The following is a 27,914-nucleotide window of genomic DNA, read 5'->3' as shown; positions in this document are numbered from 1 at the left end:
TGAGTAAGGAATAATTGGTTGTCTAAAAAGGCTTAAAAGTGAATATATTGGATTATCCTATTGTTTGCTTTTGTTCAGTCATGTAAATAAGTGAATAAAAACAGTTACCTGGTAACCTTTTTCTAGTATTGTAAAGTGCCACGTCAAAGACGCATTTAAAGATCCCTTCAGAGAAAAGCATGTTCGACCCTGAAGGGGTCCACTGGTCTTTATATATACAGTAAATTCTTAATCCACACGGCGCCCAGGCTTTTCTTTTTTGCATATTACCAACCAAGTAAACATACGTACTATGAACATAATTCTGTCTATAACAGAATGTTATACTATGAATGCACATCCACCGCCTAAAACGGACCGTTACATTATTATTTATATTATGGATAGGCTTTATATTCTGTGAAATATATTGAAAAATAAATACTAAAAGGAATGATCACCAATTTTGTTAAACTGCATGTACTGTGAAAAGTTGAGTCTGTCTTTGTCATTACACAAGCTGAGTGAAATGTTTCTGTGTTCCATCAATGTACTTAAAGGGACTTGCTCATTTTTTTGGACCATAAATTACCTTTCCCAGTAATGCATCTGAAAGCATATATTTTATCATTATTTTACTCTGTGGTATCAACATTGCAGAAAAACAAACAAATATAGTATAAAAAGTATTTTTGTTTTAACGGTGATGAAGAAAAATTTAGAAAACATACCCTTTAATCACTAGGACACCAGGACTTACTCAAAAGTGATGGATATTTTGACCTTTTAACAATACATTGATAACATCACATGATAATGTCAATCAACCAATTACGCAACAACAAATCGCTCTCTTATGGTCTCCAAAAACAATGTTTAAGCAAATATCAACATTTGCTGAAGAGTTCCAGCTTATAGTATTTAAGTTTAAAACTTCTAATAATTTGCCACACTTAATTTTGTCATACGAAAAAGTGAATTTTACAAAAACCTGTGCGAGTCCCTTCAATATAACCCCATTATATCATTGAACAAGGTTCTCATACAAGGATTTCCAGACCATGTTTTCCAATATCCTCAAGCTACTGGAAAATTGTGCCAGTCGGGATGTCTGTTGAATTTGAGGAGCCTGGCACTAACTCTTAGGTCCTGGGTTGCTTAATGCCAACAAAGTGTAATTATTTTGGATATTTGTGTGGATTTAAGCATCATAAAGGATATTTGATACTTTTTTTAATTGGTACATTATTGTTACATGTGCATAGTTTCAAAAGTGGATTTTATAAGGAAGATGGTATGTTGCTGTGCAAATGCTTTGAAATCTTGGGCTAAAATTATTTGTACAAAAGCAGTCTTTTCCGGGGAAACGTTTTTGAGTTTAAATATTGTCGAAAATACAGTACATTTCTTTTAAATCTGATAGGTTTTAATTAATCATAGTTTGCTATTTTATTATCAATACTACAACAATTATAAAACATGTTTTAATGATGCAAAAATATTTTAATTGTGCCATTTTCATATTTTGACAAAGATTTACCATTATTATGCATAATATCACTGATAATGATGATGAAAAAATAATGGCCTGTTTTGAGAGTTGTTGAGTATTTCAACAAGGGTATTTGAAAACATCATGGCTTCTGACATGCTTTTGATAACAGCATGATAAGCCAAAGCACTTTCTGTCAAAGTGCTCCATTTCCATGGCAACAGGAGCCAATTCTATCTTATCAGCAAATCATGGCTATATGATCTGCCCCCCTGCTGTGGCCCTGATGGGACCTATTTGTGCCTTTTGGTGATCCCAACTCACTTCTAGAGGCCTTATGTTTGTAAATGTTTGGTTATTAGTGACATATGGGATAAATGGTACATGCACAAGTTTGGTACTCACCGATTGTCTCTATAGTTAAAATCATATATCTTAGACTTATAAACCAGGTCCATGGATCACATGGCATATATACAATTTGTGTGTTCGTAATAATATGTTACATGACTTATTAATGCACCAAAGTCTGATATTATTCACTATTATAGATTCGTAATTCTGCAGTGATATAATGTTTTATAATGTTACATGTTTTTACATAAATTTTATGAGAATTTGTAAGTTAAGTACTTACTGAAAGCATTAAATGTCTTTAGATATATTTTTAACAAACTAATAGACAAGCACATATTCAACAACAGTTTATCTGTTTTGCTAAGAAAAAAAGGTTTATTATGTGATAGTCTTGGTATTGATGGTGTTGCCTTTGTTCAACATAAACCTAACCCATAACTCAAATCATTCAAGGTACTTAAATGAAACTTGGTACACATGTTGCCCGAGAAAATACTCATATACATGTGAAGCAAGGCCCATCACTCTGGCTGAAACACATGTTGGTTTTTAGGCGCCGCCATACTGACTTCTTTCTATCAATGTAATAAGCTTAAGTCTTTAAATAACAAATATATCAATTGATTGCTAAAATGTCCTATTTCCAAATAATTTATGGACTTTTAAGGAGGCTCAAATAAGCACTTATGAAAATTTAAGGGAAAGTTGTAATATTCCAAAAAAACCCACATAGCTTTTGTTTGGCCTAACAGACGCTGAGATGCTGAAAAATGATTTGTGTGATAAGGTGCCCAAATGTCAGAAGAATCTCGGTATTTCATGCTCCAAGGGGAACCAGACATGTTATAGGGATTGGTTTTAAAGTGTGTGTTAATTTTTGTTAATTTTCAAGAGAAATTTGAACTCCTTACACTACAGGAATAAAATTTTACTGGTTTGTGAGGTTTTCTCTCTCTCATTTTTTGTTGTGATGGAAGGGTTTTTCAAAACGGCAATTTATTATATTCCTTGTGGTCATTGTGATTATGGAAAAAGTTGTAAATATTAAGTATTTCATAAATATTAAATAGAATAATGAATCAAAACTTGAATGAGGATCTGGAAACTTAACAAATGAATGGCTATGACGTGTTGTGATACAGTTTTATTCTGAAAACATGTAAAATTATCTATTTTACTGCCAATGAAAATTGTGATGGATTTATAATTGTTTATTAGTCATTAAATATTCATTTGGAATGTGCTTTTTTTCCTGAAAACATAAACTAATATTCCATTAATTAGTTGCCTATTTTATGAGGGGAATAACATTTTTTATAACACATTTTTGATTAATTATTTCCGGGGTTTATTACAAAAATGTGTTTTTATTCATATGTTGCAAAATGTAGTACAAAAAATACAATGAATAAAAAGGCAAACCATGATTAAATTATTCATAAACAAAACCTTGTGAAAATGTATTACTTATTACGAAGAAAACAGAATCACTCAATGACTGCATGGAACATTCACACATTTGTACATTACTGCTTCCAATAACGCTACTTGTTATTTCAGTCGCATGATCATTTGCAGACTTATGTCCATGACAAGATAAAGCTCTTTGTCACTCAGTATTTCACCACAAACATGTTTACCAATTATAACATGATAATGAATTGATTGCTTTAATTTGTGTACCTAATGTTTGTATTGATGTATGGATTGTATATGATCAACTTAAAGCTGCACTCTCACAGATATACCATTTTTACAACTTTTTTATTGTTTGTTTTGGAAAGAGCAAATATTTGCGTAAATATCTGCAAACCAATGATATAACCGTGATATAAGATTGCTGACAAAAAATCAGATCGTAGATATGCATATTTCAGTTCAAAAAATAATGTTTTATGGCTTAAACGGTTACTTAAATGGTTTAAGAAAAATGCATAAAACATCAATTTTTGAACTGAAATATAAAAATCTGCCATCAATTTTTTTGTCAGCAGTCTTATATAGCTGGTTTCCATGGATTTTCGCAAAAAATAACTTGTTCCAAGACAAGAAATAAAAAGTTTTCAAAAAGTTTAATCTGTGTGAGTGCAGCTTTAAAATGTTAACATATAGATCTCTTTAGGGTGGAAATAAAGAGTATATTTAATAATATGTGAATTTCGTAATGAAAAACAAAATGATGGAAATGTGACCAAAGATAAGGCGTTAAAACATTTGGGTGTTTTTTTGTGGAAACAACAAATAGTCCAATTATTAACTGTGGTCCAATGTTGTATTCCCTATATGAGATGCCTGCTCCTAATTACATCACTGTCATTCTTATTGATTTTTCCATTAATTGATTGTGGAACTGACAGATAGTTCTGTCAGGAGATAACTGGAATATGAGCCCTGATAACAAAATACAAGCCCTTAAAATGCCCATTGATTCTCTAAGAAGGAGTTGTAATCAGTGTTTTAGCATTCTGCATTAAGCATTTAAGTATTTACGTGTTCCTGTCAATTTCCTGCTTACAAAAATTGCCCCAATTATGGATTCTAACAGTAATGGACCAGTTTCATCAATTCTTGTAGGGTTATTCATAGTTAACTGCTGTGCATGATTTCCATTTTGTTCAAATCAAGATTCCTGTTTTATGGGAAAGATAATATCAGAAATACAATTAAATTTTATGTAACAGATTAAATCCATAATATAATTTTGTCTAACAGATAGTATACCCATAATATAATTTTGTGTTACAGATTAAATCCATAATATAATTTTGTGTTACAGATTAAATCCATAATATAATTTTGTGTTACAGATTAAATCCATAATATAATTTTGTGTTACAGATTAAATCCATAATATAATTTTGTGTTACAGATTAAATCCATAATATAATTTTGTGTTACAGATTAAATCCATAATATAATTTTGTGTTACAGATTAAATCCATAATATAATTTTGTGTTACAGATTAAATCCATAATATAATTTTGTGTTACAGATTAAATCCATAATATAATTTTGTGTTACAGATTAAATCCATAATATAATTTTGTGTTACAGATTAAATCCATAATATAATTTTGTGTTACAGACAATATCCATACGTAATATAAAAAATAATTTAATGTAACAGAAAGTATCCATAGTATAATATTGTGTTAGAGATAATAATTCATAATAATTTTCTGTGACAGATAATTTCCATACTGGCTATACAATGGCAATGATTTTAAGTGAAATTTTGAAATAATTTCAGAATAAAAGCACAAGATGAGTGAAACAGACCAAGCCCTTGATCCAATACCTGTAACTAAGGATATACCAGTTGTTAATGGCAATGCTGACATTGAGCCTCTTGATTCTGACTTAACAAATGGAGTGAGTAAGCCAGTTATGGAGATGTCAAACGGAGTAGAAAATAATGGATTAAATGGTGATCACGTTGAGGAGGATATTAGTGAAGTGCCAGTTAATGGTGATTGTGAGAATGAACCTGATATAAACTGTGCTGATGACGGTGATGTGGATTTAATGGGTGGGGATGATCTTCCCCCACCCCCTGAAGAAGTACCCGAAATAGTTCCTGAACTACCACCCCCTCCTCCAATGGCTGATCCACAAGAAGAGGGAATTGATTCTAGTGTTGACCAAAATTTGGAATCTAGCGTTGACCCTGTAGTGGATACCAATGCAAATCCCGCATTTGAGTCTAGTGTTGACCCAGAAGAAGTTGATGACCAGTGTATGGATAATAATGATGAACTAATGAATGTAAGTGATAATGAAGATGCTATTGAGGATAAAGAAAGTGTTGACAATATTCTTGAGCTGCCCCCAAGGATTGTCGAAGATTTTTCTGAAGAGGAACTTGTGTCTGATGGTGGTTTGGAAGAAGAGTCATATGTCAATGTGGTAAATACACAAAAGCAGACTGGTGAAGAAGATCTTCAGAGTGACGGTCAGTTGATAGAATTTGGAGAAGCTGCACCACCAGTGCCACTAACAGTGGAAAGGACTGTTCCAGAACAAAAAGAACCTGAAGTAGAACCTGCTGAACCAGTTGAATCTGTATCTGAACCTGAAACAATTATTCCACAGATTTCACTGCCAGATGAGCAAGAGGAAACAGCTGTTGAAGAAGATGTACAAACAAATGAGATATCAGAACAAAATGAAATGTCGGTAGAACCAAAACCTGAAGTTCCTGTACAACCAAAGCAAGTAAAAGAGGAAGAGGTACCATCTCAGGTAGAAGAGACTGTACCAGTTGAAGATGTTCCAGAACCTGAGCCTGAACAAACACAGCCACAAATGGGATTCTCTGAACCCGCCATTGTTGTTGATAACAAACCTGCTGAAGAAGAGGTGGAGGAAACTCCACCACCTCCACCACCACCTCTTGTAGACGAGACCCCCGCTCCTCCACCACCTTTGGATGAAAGCATTCCTTTAAGGCGGGTCAGTGGTGGGTCTTCCCCTAGCAAGGATTCTAGTCAATCCCTTGAGTCACCAACACCCATGAATCAAAATGTAGCCGTTGTTCTTCCACAACCAGAAGCCCAGAAGCAAGAACAAGAAGCAGAACCACTACCGAAACCACTGGCTCCTGTGAACCAGGAGCCACAACAAGTTCAGCAAGAGATTGTACCTCCACCATCTCAACCAGTTGCTGTTGTTGCTCCACAAGTACATATGGAACCTGAAGAGGATGTAAGCCCTCCTGCTAGTCCACCTGGTAGTCCTTCTACAACGTCTGTTGGAGAAATAGCTGAGGGGGAACAGATATCTAGTCCTCAGGTCTCGCAGAAAATTAATAAGAAAAATTTTAAGAATAAGATTAAGTTTGGTACAGATCTGATCGAAGGATCTATTAAGCAGTTGCATTTCTTGAAAACGGTGAATAATAACCCTGGATTATATGAAGAGTGGCTTTTTAAGAAAGCGATACGGAGGTATGAAGCATTTTGGCTTCCACTTGCTGCTGAGCATAAGAAAGAATGTTTAACCGCCCCTTGGGATATAGAGTGGGTATGGCATTGTCATATGCTAGCCCCTGTGGCTTATGAGGCAGATAGCAGAGCACAAGTTGGATTATTAGTTGACCATAAATTATTGAGTGAAAAGGATAGAACTAAAGCCTTAGAGAAGTCTAGGAAATATTGGCATGCAAAATATCCGAAAGAGCCTTTCGAGATTGACCTTGTGTATAAGGAAAAAGTTGTTGAAGAGCAAAAAGCGGATGAGAAAACAGCGGAAGCAACCAATGCAAATGTTGAGACTGAAAAGGGAGAAAATGCTGAAGGTGAAAACAAAGAAACTGAAAATGTCGGTGAGTTGATAAACATATACAGGCGTTTCTTAAAATAAATAAAATTAATTTATTGTTTTTGCATATATTTGCTTTTTAGTACAATCATGTTGAACCAAATTAAATGTATATTTGTTTATTCCTATCCTTGATTAAGATGCCCTCTGAGTTTTTACAACCTCATACCTCTTTTCATGAAGGAAAAGAAGTTCAAGTATCTATGCTCCTGAAAATATTGTTGACATTCCAAATTTTAAGCAAATCTGCTTATTCAAGCAGGAGATTCCTAAAGATCATAGACAGGTTTTGTATTTATCATGTAGTCATTAAGTTAATATATCTGTAACATGCGTATAAACCATACTATGACACGTGTGATCACTATTTTAATTAGTGGCATAATATTGTAGTGGCAGCCCCTGCCCCAGAGGCTTCAGGAGTTACCCCCACAGAGCAGCCTGCTGAACCAACAGCTGAGAAGACAGATGGAGACAAGCCAAATACAGGTAACGGAAGGCACATACTTTTTGTGACAAGCATGGCAGACACAAAGGAAATACCATTGGGTATAGTAATCAAACTTGGTACGAACATTGGCCATGCATTAGATTTGGGGGTTATTAGGTCCAAGACATAAGACACATCTGATTTGCAGAATTGTAGTTGTTGTTTAAGTTAAATAAAATTGGTTATTGAATATGGCCCTCGAAGTAAGTCTGACTTTTATTTTAACTGTGCAGAGCTTGCATTGAATGCCATTTTTGTGGTATAAATTTTGAGCCCCATTTTTGAGCAGTAAAATTTCATTGACGTTCTGTTTGAAGCTGCATTATTGATTATAAATCAATATAATGATGAAACATGTATCTCTTACCATAATTAAATAAGTTTTCATATAATACAAATTATAAAAAAGGATCCTATTTAATTTTCAGAAGCCCCAGCAGAGCCCACCCCAGCCCCGGAGCCCACACCAGAGCCAGCTGAGCAGGAGATACCTGAGGAAGACTATGTCCAGAAGTCATCGTATGATATCTTTGCTTCGATCACACGCCAGCGTGTGTTCTTTTACCAGACCTCGTTGTCCCACTTCCATGATAAGCACTTTTTGAAGGCAGCACAGAAAAGATACCAGCGATTCCTGTTCTTGAAGCATCAAAATTCTACAGAAGTTTTGGTCCCATGTTACGATATTGATTTGATGTGGCACACGCACATGCTGCATCCGGGAGTTTATAAACACGACACGACTAAAGTTCTTGGTCAAATGCTTGTCCATGATGATTCAGTGAATAATAGAGCTCCAGGTTCAACCCTAGTGCGAGCTGACCAGAAAACTAGGGACTTATGGAAGCAGCATTTTGACGATACTTTCACCACTTTTGGAGCCATGTTCCGTGGTGAGCCACCAGTTCTGTGTGAGAGAATGTCTCTCATAGATCCAGAAGAAACGTACACATTCAGTACGAAAAAGGCGACAGTAAATTTAGATAGGGTTCAAGTCGAAGATCTTCCAGAGGAGGTTAATAAATACAGTGTGAAGCTTGCATTTGGCGCTAACGAGAGGGAAGGACCAATGATTAAGCAATTTAAGGGAAACAAGAAAAAGGTTGAGTTTGAAAATACAAAGAAGGGCTTGGCACACTTTGTGTTCGATACTAAAGAGTATGATAGAATCAACTTCAATATGTCCCAGCAGATTGGTTTCGCTTGTGCTGGGCATGATGAAGAATTAGGTCAACAAATGTTTAACCTTATGCCTGTAATTGAAGGAATACCAATGGACAAGAATGATTCGTCAAATCTTACAAACACTGTCACTATCGATGTTGATACGGAACATAGTCTCAAAGCAACGTTTTCGGCGACTATTGAGCCACCCAAACAAGGTCCCACTATGCTGTTTATGATGCCAGGAAATTTTGAGACGAGGATTTGCATAATGCCTGAGCAAATTCTACAAATGTGGGGCCCCATTCCGTTACCACGGAAACCAACAGGAGGAGACAATAGCTGCGTTGTGGCAACACACAAGTAAGTTTAAATGATACAAGAGTACAACAAAAAATTGAAATATCAAGAAAATCAGTTGAATATTGAATGAAGGTCACAACTTAAATTTACTTGGAAAGTAAAAGAAACTTATTATGAACAGCATTAGCTTTTAGAAATCTTAACATGAATGATCTACTCAGAAAATTCAAATATTTATTTGAAAAAATTATCACATGATACTTGTACATTGATAAGATGATCCCATTACGACATAATTACTAATTGGCATTCATGACTGATTTTTCTATCATGTACTTTTAATAGGTTCATTGTGATTGTGACTTGAGCATCTTTGAAGTGTCTCAATGAGCCTCTTCAACTGTTTACTTGCAATCATGACTGTTGTTCAACTGTTGGTTTACTTGCAATCATGACTGTTGAAGTACCCATACTCATCTTTGAGCTAATTATTGTTAAGTGTTCATGTAAGACCAAGGCTACAGGATTTTATGTGATATTCTTTTCATTGTTTACTAATAACATTAACAGCCAATTAGCCTTAATAAGGTAAAGTCACAAACGAATGGTAGCTTCCTAAATTACCCTTTATCAGATTAGTTCAAATTTATTAAGTCTCAATCAGATAAAAATATCTAGTTTATAGTATGTCTCAAGAAAGAGTGTAAACATATATTTATGTACTCTTTATCAAATAGATTAACTTGTAATCACTAATGGTCATAAAAATTAATACAAAGCTATTTGGTATTTTAATTGACAAATGATAGGGACTAAATTTAGTCTGATGGACTACGGTCTGCGAAATTAGACTGTTAGTGAACAATTCCGAATTCGAACACTAGTGCTTGGATTCGACATTCTTCACAAGCCCTGCTATATAAAATCCTGAATTGCAGCAAGCCCGGATAGCATTTGACCAGTGCAGGGCTTGTGGGCTTGTGCTAATTCCAACCACTGGGACTACTGTCTGTGGCATTTTGGGTACAAAATTACTCGTTTGGTGAATATCAACCGGTCGGCAGTGGGGGCAAAACTCCCCCTTTGGCTTCGAAATTTGATGCAGGCATTAAAAGGTGCGTGTAGTCCTTTATAAACTCAACAACAACACCATTGACTACTGTGACCTCCTCCGACAAAGTGACAAGGCTTGGCAATGCTCCCAAGGCTACCGTTTGTGTCATGTTAATTGGTCTGATTTGCATTCCATTTAGAATAGAGTAATAAGAACCACTTAATGTTTTATTTGGGTAATAAATTATTGCCAATAATGTCTGCTTGCTAACCGGTTTGTTAAATGAGGTCTCTTATTAACTGATTGTGTCATTAATGTATAGTTGATTATGTCATTTGTTAACATTACTCAGTTCATTAATTGTGGAAAATTTCTAGGAAGTTATATATAATCAGTTATTTCACCCATTGTGAAGTGAAAGTGCTCTTTTTCAGAGATCTTTTTTACGCTTCTGCATTTGTTTTGATAATAGCAAAAAAATGCCAATAAAGGTTCCTCAACTATAAAAAAAAATGTTTGTCGAAGTTATGTACATATTTTGCGAGGATATGCATTTCCAGATTTCCAAATGCTATGCATAAAATCTGCTAACATCACATAATGAACCCATAAAAAAATGTTAAGCACCCCTTTCATCTAAATTCAAGGTCTTTTCTTTGTTTACATAATCAGTTGTGAAATCTCTCTTATGACAAAAATGTGAAACCTACTCAAGCAGGAGTAGAAAGGAGCAGCTGTTACTTCATAACAAATGCAGAACTATAAGAGGTCCCCGTGCATGTTCCGCATTAAAAACGAATTAGGGGCAGTGAAGAGGGGCTTTTGATGCAGACAGAAGCATAATGGCTAAGGGTCTCATTCGGTAACATTAATTCATTACCATTAATATCTGGCACCAAGTATGAAACATATGATAATATACTTAATATCTGAATTACATTTAGTGAACATTCTGGATTAGTTCTAGTCTCAATTTTCATTTTTTATTATGGGAAGAAACAGTTGCACAAATTCTTTTTCTGATTTGTTATTTTGAAGGATTTCCTCCTACATGAATTTTCTAGTATTTCGGTTAGATTGTTGAATGTTTTCGCACATAGGGCTGTTTGTAATCATTTAAAAAACAACACACAAACTAAATAAACGTTGCTTTTTGCAATAAACGTTGCTTTTTGCAATAAATTGTTGATGTCTTAAATTATATTATCAGCTAGACCATTGTTGAATTATTTCAACAAATCATTATAAATTTAAAGCAAAAATAAGAACTTGTATTAGTGCAACACTAATACATGTGACATAAATTTACACATGATTTTTGATAAAGCAACAAGTTCTTTGTTCATAAATGACAAAAATATCAATCCACCAGAATAAACTCAGAATATCTAAGATTTCAAAGCCATCAACCACATTTAATTTTGTTTGTCCTTACAGCAACAATATTTCCCCTGAGAACTTCTGAAATAAGTGAAACCAGATGGTAGATTGGTGATTGAGTTTAAATCCTCATGACATAACGTAAATGAGGAAAAATGACTTGCACTTTGGATCATGAGTCTAATTTGTGTTGGTGAGGCTGGCAGATCATGCAGTTCATGGCTGGGTTTGAGGTTTTCCTGATTTTGGTTGGTAACCTTGACATTGATGGTTCGGTGTGGTTAAAATTTCACATATTATATATTGCCAGACTGTGCCCATTTTGTAACCAAATGCTTTTTAGGTCACAGAAGGCCTTAACTACTAAGAGTCCAAAGCCTATGTTATTTGCCTCAAAAACAGCTAAAACTAAATGTCAAAACATGATTTCCAAGACAATTAAAGCTGAAAGGTGAGTTGGTGTACTGGCATCATAATATAATATTTTTGCCCTTTCACCCCACCAGAACTTATCATACAGCCTATACTTTCAGCCAATAAAATTACGGATAGGCCTTTAAGTACCAGCTAGGCCTATTCATTAAGTATTTCGACTTCCATATGTGTTTAAAGGTCCACCAACTGCCACTCATCCAATACACACTCCCTGCGTCAGATTTTGTGTTTGCAGTGTGTCAGCCTATGAGATTGTATTCTAAGTCAGTTAGATGACCTGAAGTAATATCTTTATGATTACGAAAGGCTATAGTTTATGCTGACTTCGATGATTCTTAATCTTTAAGATCTTACTTCATTTCATCTATCTATTACTTAGTTCTGGTCATTGACCTAAAACAGCTGTAAAAGTTGGTGGACAGATATTGGCCAATGTTTTCCAATGAGTTGCTCAAGATTTATCAAGGCTATTGCAATAAAAGTAGTGATAAGGAAGGTGTTTATGATTAAATTATTGAATATTTACTTTAGTACCTTTTCCTCCAAAAGATGGCATTTCCATGTTCCTATCATCTGTAATGTAAACAGGGTGTGTTTGATTAAGATGACACCCCACCGATTCACTAGCATAACTGTGTAAACCGGTTTGAAGCCAATTCCATTCCTTATCAGTAAAATATCCAGGTGCAACGATCAGTTTGATAAGACAACTGACAGCTGAAGCCTCAAAACACATTCTTCTCAAATGGAACACACCCGAGGATTATCCTTCTGATGCCTTCTGTTTTAACAGTTTCTTTTGTTTACTGGAATTTCTTGCATGCATATTATAATATTTTTTCATGAGATTCAATGTCTGCCTTCAAGCTAAAAGGGGCTCATTCTTGATTAATAGTGTCAGACATAACATCAAATGATTTCATGTAAAAGGAATGTAACAATGATAAAACATCATCAAAAGTTTATCTCTTAACAAATAAAGCTCAGTACCGTTCTACCGTAAACATTTTTTGAAAAATAATACAGAAAATGCTTTATTTTATGAAAAGCATAAGTTATGCACAAGTCAATTGTAACCACGGCACCCCCTGGTCCAGGGCCATGTTTTTACCTTCAAGTTGCCCAACAGTAGTGTTTGTTTTCACGCTGAGGATAGCGGGGAATGGGCCTTACCTAGGATGTTCCCAGGGTGCGTGGGTATTTGGTGGGGATTTTACCAGCAGTTTGTCCCTGCATGGCGGGGAATTTAACTGGGATTGGCTGGACCTAAAGTCAAAAGACCCCGCTATTCCCCTGACCGGGTGGAGGGGGGGAGGGAGGGGAGGAGGGGGTACAATTGACAGGTGCATTGCATAATCATAGTGAAAATTAAAAAAAAACTAGTCTTAGATTTGCAATTTCTTACATTTTTGAAAGCATAAAATCTGCGAGTGAGTATTCATATTGGCAAATGTAAATTGTGCTTTTAGGTCTACAAGTTTGCTTAGGATGTCTTTGCTTCAAGATGTTTGCTTATTCTTTAAGGCTTCAGAACCTTAAAACAACCATGACATGGTCAATTTACTTTCATCATATGGTGGAAGAAAGCACCAAATACAGTATACCTAGCTCACCATTTATTCCCACAGTACACAGGTTATACCCAGTAACAGGCTACATGAAGGATTATCATCCCAAATCCATTTGTATGAACATTTAACACTAATTTGCATTCACAAAAGTATCTCAAGTACAGCTGATTCACCTGCTATTAAACTGTAACAAATTAAGCTTTACCTTTATATACCTTAAATATGTGTATAAAATGAATTAACATGATAAAATCTGATTTGGCTTGAAATTCCTTTAATATTTTTTTCTACCTTACTCCATTTTATGGAGAAATCTAACCTTATGTTTTGATTGAGCTCTGACTCATACATCATTATAGATTAGATATAAAGTACATGGCTTAACTTATTGTATGAACTATTTTCACCCATTAAATTGATTAAGTTTGTTATCTCAGCTAAGCCCTTGTTGAAAGTCCTAAAGATGCTGAAAGTTTTGGTGTACTTTCTGTCTGGTGTATAGCACTAAATATTTTTATAGTGTCTGGAAAATAAACAGAACAGTACTGTAATTTGTTTCACTTAGAACATCTTTTCAAAGACTTCTTTGTCATTGAGCATACCTTCAGCAGTTCCTTTTCCGTAGACCATCATTTTGGAAGGTTTATGACACTGAACATCATTTTAGAAGCTCCTTTGTCACAAACCACCATTTTAGAAGCTCCTTTTACACAGCACACCATTTCAGAAGCTCCTTTGACACAGGCCACCATTTCAGAAGCCACTTTGACACCCACCATTTCAGAACCCACTTTGACACAGACAACCATTTCAGAAGCCACTTTGACACAGACCACCATTTCAGAAGCTCCTTTGACACAGACCATTTCAGAAGCTCCTTTGACACATACCACCATTTCAGAAGCCACTTTGACACAGGCCACCATTTCAGAAGCTCCTTTGACACAGACCATTTCAGAAGCTCCTTTGACACATACCACCATTTCAGAAGCCACTTTGACACAGACCAACATTACAGAAGCTCCTTTGACACAGACCAACATAAGACTGAACATCATTTCAGATGTTCCCTTAAGACTGAACATCATTTCAGAAGTTGGTTTGACTAAGCTCATCATTCTGAAAGTGTCTTTGATTCAGACCATCATTTCGTATTAGCTTCTTTAATACAGGCCAACATTTCAGAAATGTCATTGACACAGACCACCATTACAGAAGCTACTCTGTGTTATTGCAGGAAGTTACTTCATGGACATTGGCAATGCCATTTGTTATGAATAGAGGTTTGTAGGCTACCAAAATATTCCTTTATATAGCAGTAAGTGTGTCATTGTATAGGAAAAGGATGATCGTAACTGGGAAGTTTGGGAAGTTTTAAACCAATTTGTATTATCAATTATTTAAAAGTGTGTTCTGTGTATAGACAATCTAAAATACTGTTCCTAAATTACATTCCAGAACAACCCAGGTTTGTTTCATAATATATAATACCAGGTTAAGTTACCAGGCATTGTTCTGGGTGGCATAATTGAAACAATTGCTGGCATTATTTGGATGGATTCATAAAACCAGGTACACTGGGTTAAAGACTGTTTATTATAAGTTTCTCTTCTATTACCAACATAGCAGTCCTCAAAATGAGTCTTTTGGATGATCAAAGCCAAAAACTTATTTAATATTTGCTTGAAATCATTGGTTTAATGCACCAGTCAATTGTAACCATGCGATGGTTTTGTTTTCGCGCTGGGAAAGGGTCTTTAACCTAGGATGTCCCTGGGGTGCAGGGGCATTTGGCAGGGATATAAACCTGGGATTGGCTGGACAGACAGTCAATGCCTTTGCTATTCCCTTGACCTTTTTTCATCGGAAAAAAAATCAAAAAAATCAACAGTTTGAAAATCAATCGGACAAGCAGTGCAGATGAATCACCAATGATTAGAGAACATTACCCTTGAGAAGTAATCTTCATTTTTATTGAAGAAAGCATTGAACTCCTAGAGTGACACCAACCATGATATACATGCATTCAAAATGTGTTTTCTTTCTCTTCTAAGCCTTTGTTGTGTCATAAAACACCCCTGAAATATGGGAATTTTTAACTTCATTTCCAAGAATCAGGTGCAAAAAATATTGATTTATCTGGCTGTTCAACTCACCTGTATTCCTTATCCAGATGGGGATTTGTTCTGATGAGCCAAAAAAGAATTTATTTGATATCAAGCCAAATTGCTTCTAGGATGAATTTAAAATTAGGTATTTGTAACAATTTAAAGGTCATAATCTTGAATCTATTAGCCATTTATGTGTTATTAAGAATAATTTGTAAAAGCTGTATGTGTTTCATGAGTAATGTTCATTGACTCAGTTTTACAGGATATTAATTGCAATTATTAAATAAAAAACTTTGTTAATTTTGGCCAAATATTATAATGTACAGTAATTTCCATGACAATTGCTGAAATACTTGTTTGATGTATTACTCCTAGATCGACAAAAATAACAGCATACAAAAATTGGCATCCTTTTCCGTTGCTGTAAGACGTGTTGACTGTTTGGCAATGTCTGTAATACTTCCGTGGTTTTCAAGGCTCATGATGTATATTTTTTGCTTCCATACTGGCTCTTAAAGGGATTTCTATAATAAGCACTTTTTTTAATGGGGCCAGACGGCCCTTAGGATAGTGAAATTTAAAACAGCAAAAAATGCCTGAAATTGTGAATTTACCTTTGTATATCAAAGAAAGAAACAAAGCAAAGCATTCTTTTAAAAGATCCTTTGTTTAAGAATAAGAGACTGCATTAAAATACATCTGTACTGGTTGACTTTTGTAAGAGTTGGAATAAAATGTTTGTATTATAATTTTAGTTTTTATAGAAATAGTTTTCTTTGTGGAATTTTGATTGGCGCCGAATTTCAGGCCAACTTTGAAAAATAAAAGGGCTGAAAACAAACTTTAACTGCGTATGTTTTCCCATTGTTCACAGACATCACAATTCAAAAAGCGCGTAAGAGAAAAACATAACAAAAAGCAATTTTAATGAAAAATATGTCAATAAATTATGTACGCACAGCAGACATTCGTATTATTTCGGCAAAAACTGACATGTTGTAAAAACTGGCAGACAGTTAAGCTAGTGAGAGGTGAAGGTTGGGCCATATTGCTAAAGAAAATAGGCCTGATGGATCGGATATGTCTACTGGGATGAAAAACATGGAAATTGACTTCTCAAAGTAAATAAGCCACCAAGAAAATGTTATGAATACAGAGATGGGCATGGAATGAAAACATTGGAAGGTGTTTCTTGTCAAAATTAGAAATTAATACTCAATCATACAGTCTTAGAGATATGCTTCAGTGCCCAGATCCAATGCCCCTGGAATCCTGGCAGTCATTAAATACCCATCTTCCATGTATCATCCTTATCTCTGAAATAAGCGAAATTCAAAGCACCTGTCTCAATCCTTCATGAACATTTTTATCAGCTTTGGGGGAGATATATCAGCCGGAGTATCATTTTTTACATAAACGGAACCATGGTTATAGTCCATTAACATAACTTATGCAACATTTATGTAACAAATGACTGCAATGCACCCATGCTTTTGTCACAATAATCTGCACTATTGTCATATTGGTGCATACTCAAAGCACAAATGGTTTCCTTGAAATGTGTGTCCCCTCTGTTGGCTTCCATGAAATGTGTGTCCCTTCAGATGGCTTCCATGAAATGTGTGTCTCCTCTGTTGGCTTCCATGCAATGTGTGTCCCATCTGTTTGCTTCCATGAAATGTGTGTCCCCTCAGATGGCCTTCATGAAATGTGTGTCCCTTCAGATGGCTTTCATGAAATGTGTGTCCCCTTCTGTAGGCTTCCATGAAATGTGTGTCCCCTCTGTTGGCTTTCATGACATGTGTGTCCCCCTGTTGGTTCCCATGAAATGTGTGTCCCAACAGTTGGCTTCCATTAAATGTGTGGCCTCTGTTGGCTTCCATGATATGTGTGTCCCCTCTGTTGGCTTCCATGAAATGTGTGTTCCATCTGTTGGCTTCCATGTAGAGTGTGTTTCCTATGATGGCTTTCATGAAATGTGTGTCCCTTCAGATGGCTTCCATGAAATGTGTGTCCCCTCTGTTGGCTTCCATGCAATGTGTGTTCCCATCTGTTTGCTTTTATGAAATGTGTGTCCCCTCAGATGGCTTCCCTGAAGTGTGTGTCCTCTCTGTTGGCTTCTATGAAATGTGTGTCCCCTTCTGTTGGCTTCCATGAAATGTGTGTCCCCTCTGTTGGCTCCAATGAAATGTGTGTCCCCTCTGTTGGCTTCCATGAAATATGTGTCCCCTCAGTTGCCTTCTATAAAATGTGTGTCTCCTCAGTTGGTTCCATGAAATGTGTGTCCCCTCAGTATGCTTCTTTAAAATGTGTGTCCCCTCTGTTGGATTCCATGAAATATGTGGCTCCTCAGTTGGCTTCCATGAAATGTGTGTCCTCTCTGTTGGTTTCTATAAAATGTGTGTCTCCTCTGTTGGCTTCCATGAAATGTGTGTCTCCTCTGTTGGCTCTCATGAAATGTGTGTCCCCTCTGTTGGCTTCCATTAAATGTGTGTCCCCTCAGTTGGCTTCCATGAAATATGTCTCCTCTGTTGGCTTCCATGAAATGTGTATCTTCTCTGTTGGCTTCATTGAATTGTGTGCCCCCGCAGATGGCTTCCATGAAATGTATGTCCCCTCTGTTGGCTTCCATGAAATGTGTGTCCCCTTTGTTGGCTTCCATGAAATGTGTGTCCCCTCTGTAGGCTTCCATGATACCTTTTCCTACGTTATTGTTGATAAACTTTTTTCAGCAAATGTGTTCATATTCTTGGAATGAAAAAATCCAGATTTTTTTGAGGAAGTGTGTTTATAATTATGTTGTTCATTAAAAGCTTTTGGGTTGAAGTGTTTTGGCGTAATTTACAGAAAAGATCCTAAAATGTCACACTTTATTACCTAATATTTATCAGGATTCGTGCTTGGAATTCAAGCTGAATGTCTTCCAGAATAATATGTAGAAATAATTTTTAACAGTGCCAGTTTTAGGAAGATTTTATGCAGTCTTTGTTTTATGGATGTCTGCATTGTGCTGTATGTTTTAATTACGGTGTCTGCTTTTTTTGTTGCTTCAACCAGCAGCTGAACATAGTGAAATACTGGAATGAGCCATACAATGATAGTATGGAAATATTCAAGATATTTTATAATGAGAATAATAAGGCATACATTTAATAATGTTTTGTGAAAATGCTCTCTTACAATAAGATATTCTTTGATTACAATGCAGGGGTATAAGCACATGATCATTGGCACCTTCTTATCAAATAGATAGTGTTTAGAGCCATCATCAACAATTGCTTGAACTAAATTCATCGCTGCAAATTGAGGGGTTAAAACATTCTATCTACAACCTTTTGGCTCTCACCCATCGTAATTCTAGTACAAGACATGTTTTGTGGCAAGATTTATATGTAATGGAAGTTTTTTTGTAACAAACAACACTCATAAATATCACGCTAAGAAGCTTTATAACTTGCAAGATGCAATGTTACAGAGAACAGTTTCCACAGTAACGATGTAATGTCATCACCTGTGTTGTCAATTAATGCACCAGTCAATTGTAACCACGCCCCCCCCCCCCCCCACCCAGGTCCGGGGAATAGCGGGGACTTTCGGTCCAGTCAACCCCGGGTAAAAGCTCCGCCCTGTGGGTACGAACAGATGATAAAATCCCTGCTAAATGCCCCCGCACCCAAGGACCCTAGGTAAGGCCCATTCCCCGCTATATTTTGCACGAAGACAAAACCACCGCATTCACCCGGCACTGCGGGGCCACCTGAAAGGTAAAAACAGGGCCCATTTCCCCGGCTATCTCAGGTATACCCCTGAACCTGGGGGGCCGTGGTTACAATTGACTGGTGCATAATTCTCTCATTCAGCTCATGTGTTTGTTAATTTTTAGGAATTGGACGCTTAATTGAGTTTAATTTTTGCGATTTACAGAAAAGAGAATTTGTATAACAGTTTGTATACAGGTTGTCCACAGCTAGCCAGCTTCTCTATAGATTGTCAAGATTGGACTTATTTGGTTTTATTGGTGCATTTGTTAGAATAGATCTACGTAAATTGACTGAACACAAAATTTGAAAAATTCTTCATTACCATTGTCTCATAACAAAAATAGTTATATTCTGCTAAAAATAAAACGCCGGGATACATAATTACAGCGCGGAAATAGCCGAACAAGCAAAAACTCATACTCGGACTGCAACACAACCAATCTATTTTTATGGTTTCGACGTCATTCTGCTAAACATAGAGCGCATTGAGACAAAAAAATGAGTTAAACCGACATGAATAGAAGTAGTTCTTTGGAGTTTGTGGTCTTAAGACTACCTGCGCGCATGGGCAGATAGTTTAACAAGAGCACCGCGAAACAGAGCATTAATTATACGCCCGAAGAAGATTCGGCTTGAGGTCTCTTATAAACATTTAGCTGTGAATACAAGTTTAAAAGTAGCAGGACTTGGAAAGTGCTCACAACACATCCTTTTAATGTAGCAATAATTTGTATAAAGTTATCTAAAAATTGCTTTATTGGTTACAAAGTTGTGGCTAGGACACGTTTTCTAAAAATTCCTTTATTAATAGTAACACAAAGTTGTGGCCTGGACACGGAATTGCTAACGCCCCCCAGTGAAATTAGCCTTTGAGGTACGGACCTGGAAAGCATGCTTGACAAATCCTTTTAATGTAGAGATGATTTGTATAAAGTTATTTGAAAATTGCTTTAGTAGTAACCCAGTTATGGCCTAGACATGGAATTGCTAACGCCCCCCCCCCCATGGTGATTCTAGTGTTTGAGGTATGGACCTAGAAATTGCGCGCGACACATCCTTTTAATGTAATGATGCTTTGTATAAAGTTATTTGAAAATGACTTTATTAGTGACCAAGTTGTGGCCCGGACACGGATTTGCTAACGCACCCCCATGGTGATTCTAGTCTTTGAGGTATGGACCTGGAAATTGCGCGCGACACATCCTTTTAGTGTAGTGATGATTTGTATAAAGTTATTTGAAAATCGCTTTATTAGTTACCAAGTTATGGCCCGGACACGGAATTGCTAACGCCCCCCAGTGAAATTAGCCTTTGAGGTATGGACCTGGAAAGCATGCTTGACAAATCCTTTTAATGTAGAGATGATTTGTATAAAGTTATTTGAAAATTGCTTTAGTAGTTAACCCAGTTATGGCCTTGACATGGAATTGCTAACGTCCCCCCCCCCCCCATGGTGATTCTAGTGTTTGAGGTATGGACCTAGAAATTGCGCGCGACACATCCTTTTAATGTAATGATGCTTTGTATAAAGTTATTTGAAAATGACTTTATTAGTGACCAAATTGTGGCCCGGACACGGATTTGCTAACGCACCCCCATGGTGATTCTAGTCTTTGAGGTATGGACCTGGAAATTGCGCGCGACACATCCTTTTAATGTAGTGATGACTTGTATAAAGTTATTTGAAAATCGCTTTATTAGTTACCAAGTTATGGCCCGGACACGTAATTGCTAACGGACGGACAGACGGACAGACAGACGGACAGACGATGGAGGCCATAACATAATACGACCCTTCGGGCGTATAAAAATGCAATCACCATGCAAGTATATGTTACCTTTTACTCCTGACACTAGTTTAACAAGTGTAAGCCTTGGTGAAATTATAGACTGACTGAATTATTCTCTTTTATTTTGGTGCATGGGTAGAATAAACCTACGTAAAATTAATGAACAGAGAATTTGAAAAACCTAGCTTGATTGTCATTGGCCCATACAAATGCAAACACCAATATACATTATAAGATGTTTTATGTAGCAAAACAACACTCGTAAATGTCATTCTAAGAAGCTGTATATCCTGCGAGATGCAATGTTCCAAGATCTTGGATTGTTTCCACAGTTCCTATGTAAGTCTCATCATTTGGGATCCGTATCAATCCGCTCATTCATCTGTAAGTTCATGTGTATGGGAGATTTTTTGGAATTGACTAAAAATGATTCAACATTTCACTTGAGGAATTAAATAAAAAAGCAAAGATGTTCATCCAAACATTTCAATGCCATTTGAGGGCCATTCCCTCCGAACTGAAATCAATTCAAATGTTTCTTCTGCAGTATGTTTTACCATCATCTCCAAGATAAATGCAAGTTTTCTGCCAGGCTGTCATGCATTTTGCATTAACTGCTTGACATGTTTCCATAAACTGCTTTTCTAGCTCTAGAAAATGATGAGTCATCTTTGTTAAGCTACTTTTAACACAACATCATTCTACATTATTCCTTCTTATTTTTTCTCCACTGAATAGATTGGCGAATTCTATATATACACAGGGAATTTACTTCAGTCCCAGACTGTGAAGATAATTAACCCAGTTTTTAGTGCACATGCTTTATGATATTTAAAAGGTCACACTCATGTTTTTGTAAAATGCATTCTTTTTTGTATGATGAAATAAAGTGTGGCAAATCACAAGGAGTGTTAAAACTTAAAATTAAGATACATATGACATCTGGAACCTTTCAAAAAATGTTGATATATGCTCAAATAATTATCTTTGAAGTCCATGATTTTGGAAGGCGTTAAAAATGGGAATTAATAAAAAGTTTAAAACTTAAGTTATCCTTAAATATGTGTTTTAATCCTTGTGGGTGGGAGGTTTTGTTGTCAGTTTTCCATTTTACCCTTGACTGTACTGGCTTGGGTTCACACCCAACAAACACCAGAACATTTCTTTCTCTTTATATTTTACTGCAATTTCATAAAAAATGATTTTTTTTTTATAAAATAAGTGTTTTCAGATGCAATATTACTGGGAAAAAAATTAAGGTGCCTTAAAAATTAAATATGAGCGAGTCCCTTTAATGTGCTCTTGTTAAAGAAGTACTAGTGTGTTTTTTTATAAGTCCCCCAGATGTTAGAAAATGTAGTACATTAAAACATCATGTTTATGAGATCTCATAAGCTAATTGTTGCTTTAAGTACTTTTCATTGTTAATCAGTCAGTTTTTGTTAGTGCTTGATGATACAGAATTTAAGTGTGTCCTTAAAAACATGTTTATGTTTTACTGAATTGATATGTTCGCTTCTAATTCATAATATTAATGGAAGTATTGTCATTGTCATGGCATAAAAAATTAACACATAGCCTGTTAAAATGCCATTGTAAGTGTTACAAGTCCCATCTCTCTCGCTGAAACAGTTTTGATATGCCCTTTGAAAAGAGGATCATTGTTGGTATCATGCAGTTTGTTAGGTTGAAGTAAGATGGTATAATTCATAGATGTACTAGAAGTAGTCAAGGTAGTATACAAAATACCAGAGGAAGAAGCAATAATGGTAGCAGTATTAAGTATTATAGGAGCAGTCATAAAAGAGGTAGTGGGGTGAACTCGACTGGACTTCAATCACAGGAGGCACACTCGGCCTTCTCCTAGGCATCAGCAGGAATAGAAAATGTAGAGGCCAAAGGCGGCAGTGGTGGGACCATAGTCATTTGGTTCAGTGAACACATTTGGAAATGTTTTACAGCAGCATGGTTAAAAAGACAACAACTTGGTTTGCAAATAATAACTGCTGTTATTCCATGTGTGAGTCAGTGTTTTTTTGCATCTACACATTATAACTTCCATATTGAAATGGTAAAGTTGAATGGGCGTTACCATTCTTTAACTACGGTGCAGATAAATGACAACACTATTCACTTATTGAAAGCTGTTACTCCATCTGCAACACTCATGATTAAAAGTATACACTTGCCTTAAACCACTTGTAATACTAATCTCAATACATCATGTTGTGGGTATATAAACGAAAAGAGTAACATGAAAAACTGTTCAACTGGTTGTCCGGTTAGGGCAGTGGATAGCACACTCACTTCTCACCAAGACCTCCCGGGCTCGATTCCAAGCCTGGAGGCATGTGAGTTTTTTTGGTGCTGACAAAGCTGGACAAGGTGGTTTTCTCCGGTTGCTCCGGTTTCCCCACCACACAAGACCACACTCTCGCGCAACGTTCTGTCTGAGAGTGACTTAGTATAAGTTAATCATGACTTTCTTCACAATTGTTGTAAAAATAATAATGTTTAATGTTTAAACTGAATCTGTTGACTGAAATAACATAAGCCTTACAAGTTGACAATAGAAACTTGTAAAAGAGAAGTGACTCACAATTTCTATTCTTCTTTTGCATTGCAAACTACTTGTGCACTTTTTCACTGAGGAAGCTCTCGATGACTTGGGTGTTGCTCATTAAACTTGTTCTTCTGTCTGCAAACAAATTATACAGAGTTCCTCATTTCAGTCTTATCTTTCAAGTATTCATGTGATTTCAAGTGGATTCATGTTTGCAGAATACTCTGATCATTTGATAACATTCCATTTGATTTTCAGGCCCCATCTAGAAATTTACACGGTCTTAGATAAACATCAGACAGTAAGGTTGATTGAGAGTTTTAACTGAGTGTGTAGTTTCTAATTTTGTTAAAAGGTTAAATAACTGAAATTTTATAGATTTGTTTTATTACTTCACATGCAATTGCCAAGTCATGTTATCATCTGCATGGTGACTCTTTTGTTTTGATGGAGGCTGTTTTGTTAGGTGTACCATGCAGTTCTGAGCATGTGATGCCAAATTTCCAGTCATGTCATTGGCTGCATGGTGACACTTTGTATTGATGCAGGTTGTGTTGTAAGGTGTACCATGCAGTTCTGAGCATGAAATGCCAAATTTCCACTCATGTCACTGGCTGCATGGTGACACTTTGTATTGATGAAGATTGTGTTATAAGGTAAACCTTGCAGTTTGAACTAGTAATGCCAAATTTCCAGTCATGTCATTCAGGCTGCATGGTGACACTTTGTTTTGATGAAGGTTGTGTTGTAAGGTGAATCTTGAAGTTTCAAAACTGGTAAAGATATTCTCATAAGGTGGGGGGGGGATTTGAAACATTTTTAATTGTGCAAAGATATTATATTGTACTTGGGTGAGTCGTTAACAATTAAAGGAGTTTCTCCTTTTTAGGCCTTCAATGTTAATAAATTTATTCCTGATTTCGATAATAATCATATTTGCAAATTTAGGTTGGTGGTGGGGAGATATAAACCAAAATGGTCTTTTTGCCTGTGTGTACCGGAGAGTGCTAAGTAAAATTGCCCATGCTCTTGAAACGTTGTATGCAATATATTATTTGCCTTGAAATGACGATGTCAGTCCAATCACATTGGCCATAAACTTATGTTTAGGTAACTTATGAATTATCTTTGAAAAGTAGATAAGTGGTGGAATGGCGTCCATTTTTGGTGTTATTGATATCCTGAACTGTTCCTCTTTTTGTCTCTAAAATAAGTCAGTATAAAAAAGAAATCAGTAAAACAGCTTCGATATGATTATGGCATGCATGATAAATAGCTGGCAAAATTGGAATAAATTTCTCAGAAATAACAAGTTTATGTTACCATGAATAATACATTGTATTGTACACATGAGTGGAACATTAATCATAGAGTCCATAAATTCATACAACATGAGCACAATTCTTCCCAAAGAAAGAGCAACTCAGATCAAGGTCCATAAAGATAGTCTCCAGCCTTCTATAAGTTCCCATCAAGTTCATAGACATTTCATTGATTTGTCTGACTTCCTTCAGACTTTGAATAAGAGACTCTTCCTGTGCAAATAAAATCTTTTTTGTTGCTCAGGCTGCACTTTCTCTCAAATTTTATCAAAAGCTTTGTCAAAAGCCTTTCAAAAGCTGAGTCGTTTCTTTGCCTTTTTGAAATCTTCGCACTAGCTGTGCTTTTTATTTGTCCTTTTTGAGAATATTTCTTAAAGGTTTGCTTTTTGTGAAAAACTTCGGCTTTATGATTAAGCAATATTTTCTTCATAAATATTCAAGAGGGCAAAACAAACTGTTTATTTAGTTCGTGAAACTTATTATAATCACTTCTAACATGGAGAAAGAGATTGTGTAATACATGATTAGTTTTCTGTGTAACTTGCCTTCAATTTTCGTAATATTTCACTTTTTCCCTGTTTGATTAGAGATTCAGGTCAATCTTTCTAAATATGTTTTTAATATGCTGATAAGCCTATCACCATCTTGATCAAAATATTTTGGCAAGTGATAAATGGCTTAGTGTTAAAGTATGACGTAATACTGAGGGAAGTTTTACACCTGTTGCTGTTCCAAAAGAAATGTTTCAGATATGAACATAATAATATTAGAATGCACTGTTGTCAGGGATTCTTAGGTTTAGGATTAATTACACAAGGGGCTTATTGTTAAGAACTTTGATTAAGTTAACAACAGGATCATTGTTAACTTTTAAACATGAATGATTTGATATCTCACTCATGTATTTGCATTTAACAAGTACAACTGAAAAACTCGTCTCAAATCTTGTTAGAAATACTGCAGATCACAAGTATATCCATTAGACTTCCATAGCAATAATGATTTTAAAGTTAACAGCAATGAGGAGAACAACATTGTTAACTTGAACAAAGTTCTGAAAAATCGGCCCAAAGTTGTAAGCTTTCAAAGGTAAACTATTCGAAGATGTGCTCATATATTTGAATATCAACAAGAACAGCCGAAACAGTGTATCACAAGTGTATCCATTAACTTACAGAGCAGTAACTGTTTGAAAGTTAACAACAATAGTTCAACAACGATGCCGTAAATAAAGTTGTTAATTGAACAATTGGTCCATTAAAGGTGTAAAATCTGAACAATTTGAGTTCCTGCAATGGTGCTGTAACTATAACTTCTATTCCATTATAACTGACATACATTTAATGGTACAAGTTCTACGAAAGTCTGTTTCAAATTAGTCTTATGCTCTTTCCAGTTACGTTATGTATGATGTTCATTATTTTACAAAAAAAACTTTATGACCCGGGCATGATTAAACCAGCCTCTTGGCTGCTGAGATGGCTTGCTTATTAGTTTTTGAAATATCAGCATACTGCAAATTACCTAATTGGTGATGTATAATTTCATAGAAATAGGGCAAAAACTGTGGGAAATGTGCCAGGCTGCTGTAAATTCCTTATATCTTGTTTGGGTTTTATTTTAGCTGACATTTGCAATTCATTCTGGTTGAGAAAGTAAACATTTGCGTGTAACTAAAACAAGAAAAAGTAACAAAGGTCAATAACTCTGTAATGAACTGAAATAGAGTCATGGTTCCTGAACACTGCACTTCCTCTTATCATGTTCTATCATTCTTCACCAATACTGAACTTCGCTTCACCAATACTGAACTCCGCTTCACCAATACTGAACTCCACTTCACAACTAATAAACTACGCTTCACTAATACTAAACTCCACTTCACCAATACTGAACTCTACTTCACCTGTACTTAACTCTGCTTCATCTATACTGAACTTTGCTTCACCAATACTGAACTCTACTTCACCTGTACTTAACTCTGCTTCATCTATACTGAACTTTGCTTCACCAATACTGAACTCTACTTCACCTGTACTTAACTCTGCTTCAACAATACTTAAACTTTGCTTCACCAATACTGAACTCTACTTCACCTGTACTTAACTCTGCTTCAACAATACTTAAACTTTGCTTCACCAATACTGAACTCTACTTCACCTGTACTTAACTCTGCTTCAACAATACTTAAACTTTGCTTCACCAATACTGAACTCTACTTCACCTGTACTTAACTCTGCTTCAACAATACTTAAACTTTGCTTCACCAATACTGAACTCTACTTCACCTGTACTTAACTCTGCTTCAACAATACTTAAACTTTGCTTCACCAATACTGAACTCTACTCCACCTGTACTTAACTCTGCTTCATCTATACTGAACTCTGCTTTGCCAGTACTGTTTGTTGCCTAAACTTAATTCCTTCTAGCTTTAAATTCTAGGTACTGCATCGCTAATACTTTACCTACTAAATTCTGCATCCCCTATTCTAAATTATGTGTCACCAAACGTAAACGAACAGGCAATATCAGTTGGGAAAAAAAAAACTCAGAAAGAAATCAACCCACAGCAATTTGATAGGCCTGTAAATGTTTCTTATATTCTGGAGATAGGAAATATGATTTGTCTGGTATTGACTTCTTTAGGCGTTATGTTTTTCGATTGTTTGGATTTCATGCTCGAAGATCAGGGGGGTGAAATTGATTACCGAGGTTATAGATATGGCATACATTGTAGAATGCCATCTAGGAGTTGGTGTTTTGTAAAGGAAGGGATTTTTCATTGTAAGACATTTCCTTGGAGACATGCTTCTGTATCTGT

The 27,914-nt window shown here is 35.8% G+C and overlaps 1 protein-coding gene across 5 annotated transcripts in view; it reads left to right on the top strand.

The window, feature by feature from the left end:
* Positions 1-27,914, top strand: part of LOC128216639 (uncharacterized) — a 57,439-nt gene that overhangs the window by 18,727 nt on the left and 10,798 nt on the right. For 3 of the 5 annotated variants that reach the window (XM_052923251.1, XM_052923255.1, XM_052923253.1), the window contains exons 2-4: positions 5,080-7,152; positions 7,542-7,637; positions 8,067-9,165. In XM_052923251.1, coding sequence (XP_052779211.1) covers positions 5,094-7,152; positions 7,542-7,637; positions 8,067-9,165 — 3,254 coding nt within the window. In that variant the 5' untranslated portion in view covers positions 5,080-5,093. Of the gene's footprint in view, positions 1-1,136; positions 1,274-2,663; positions 2,763-5,079; positions 7,153-7,541; positions 7,638-8,066; positions 9,166-27,914 lie in introns of those variants that run through there. The other 2 variants (XM_052923254.1, XM_052923256.1) reach the window with 2 other exon arrangements.

The sequence above is a fragment of the Mya arenaria genome, chromosome 14, assembly GCF_026914265.1.
Source record: "Mya arenaria isolate MELC-2E11 chromosome 14, ASM2691426v1".
Lineage (NCBI taxonomy): Eukaryota > Metazoa > Mollusca > Bivalvia > Myida > Myidae > Mya > Mya arenaria.
This window is presented reverse-complemented; position numbering and strand designations above follow the sequence as displayed.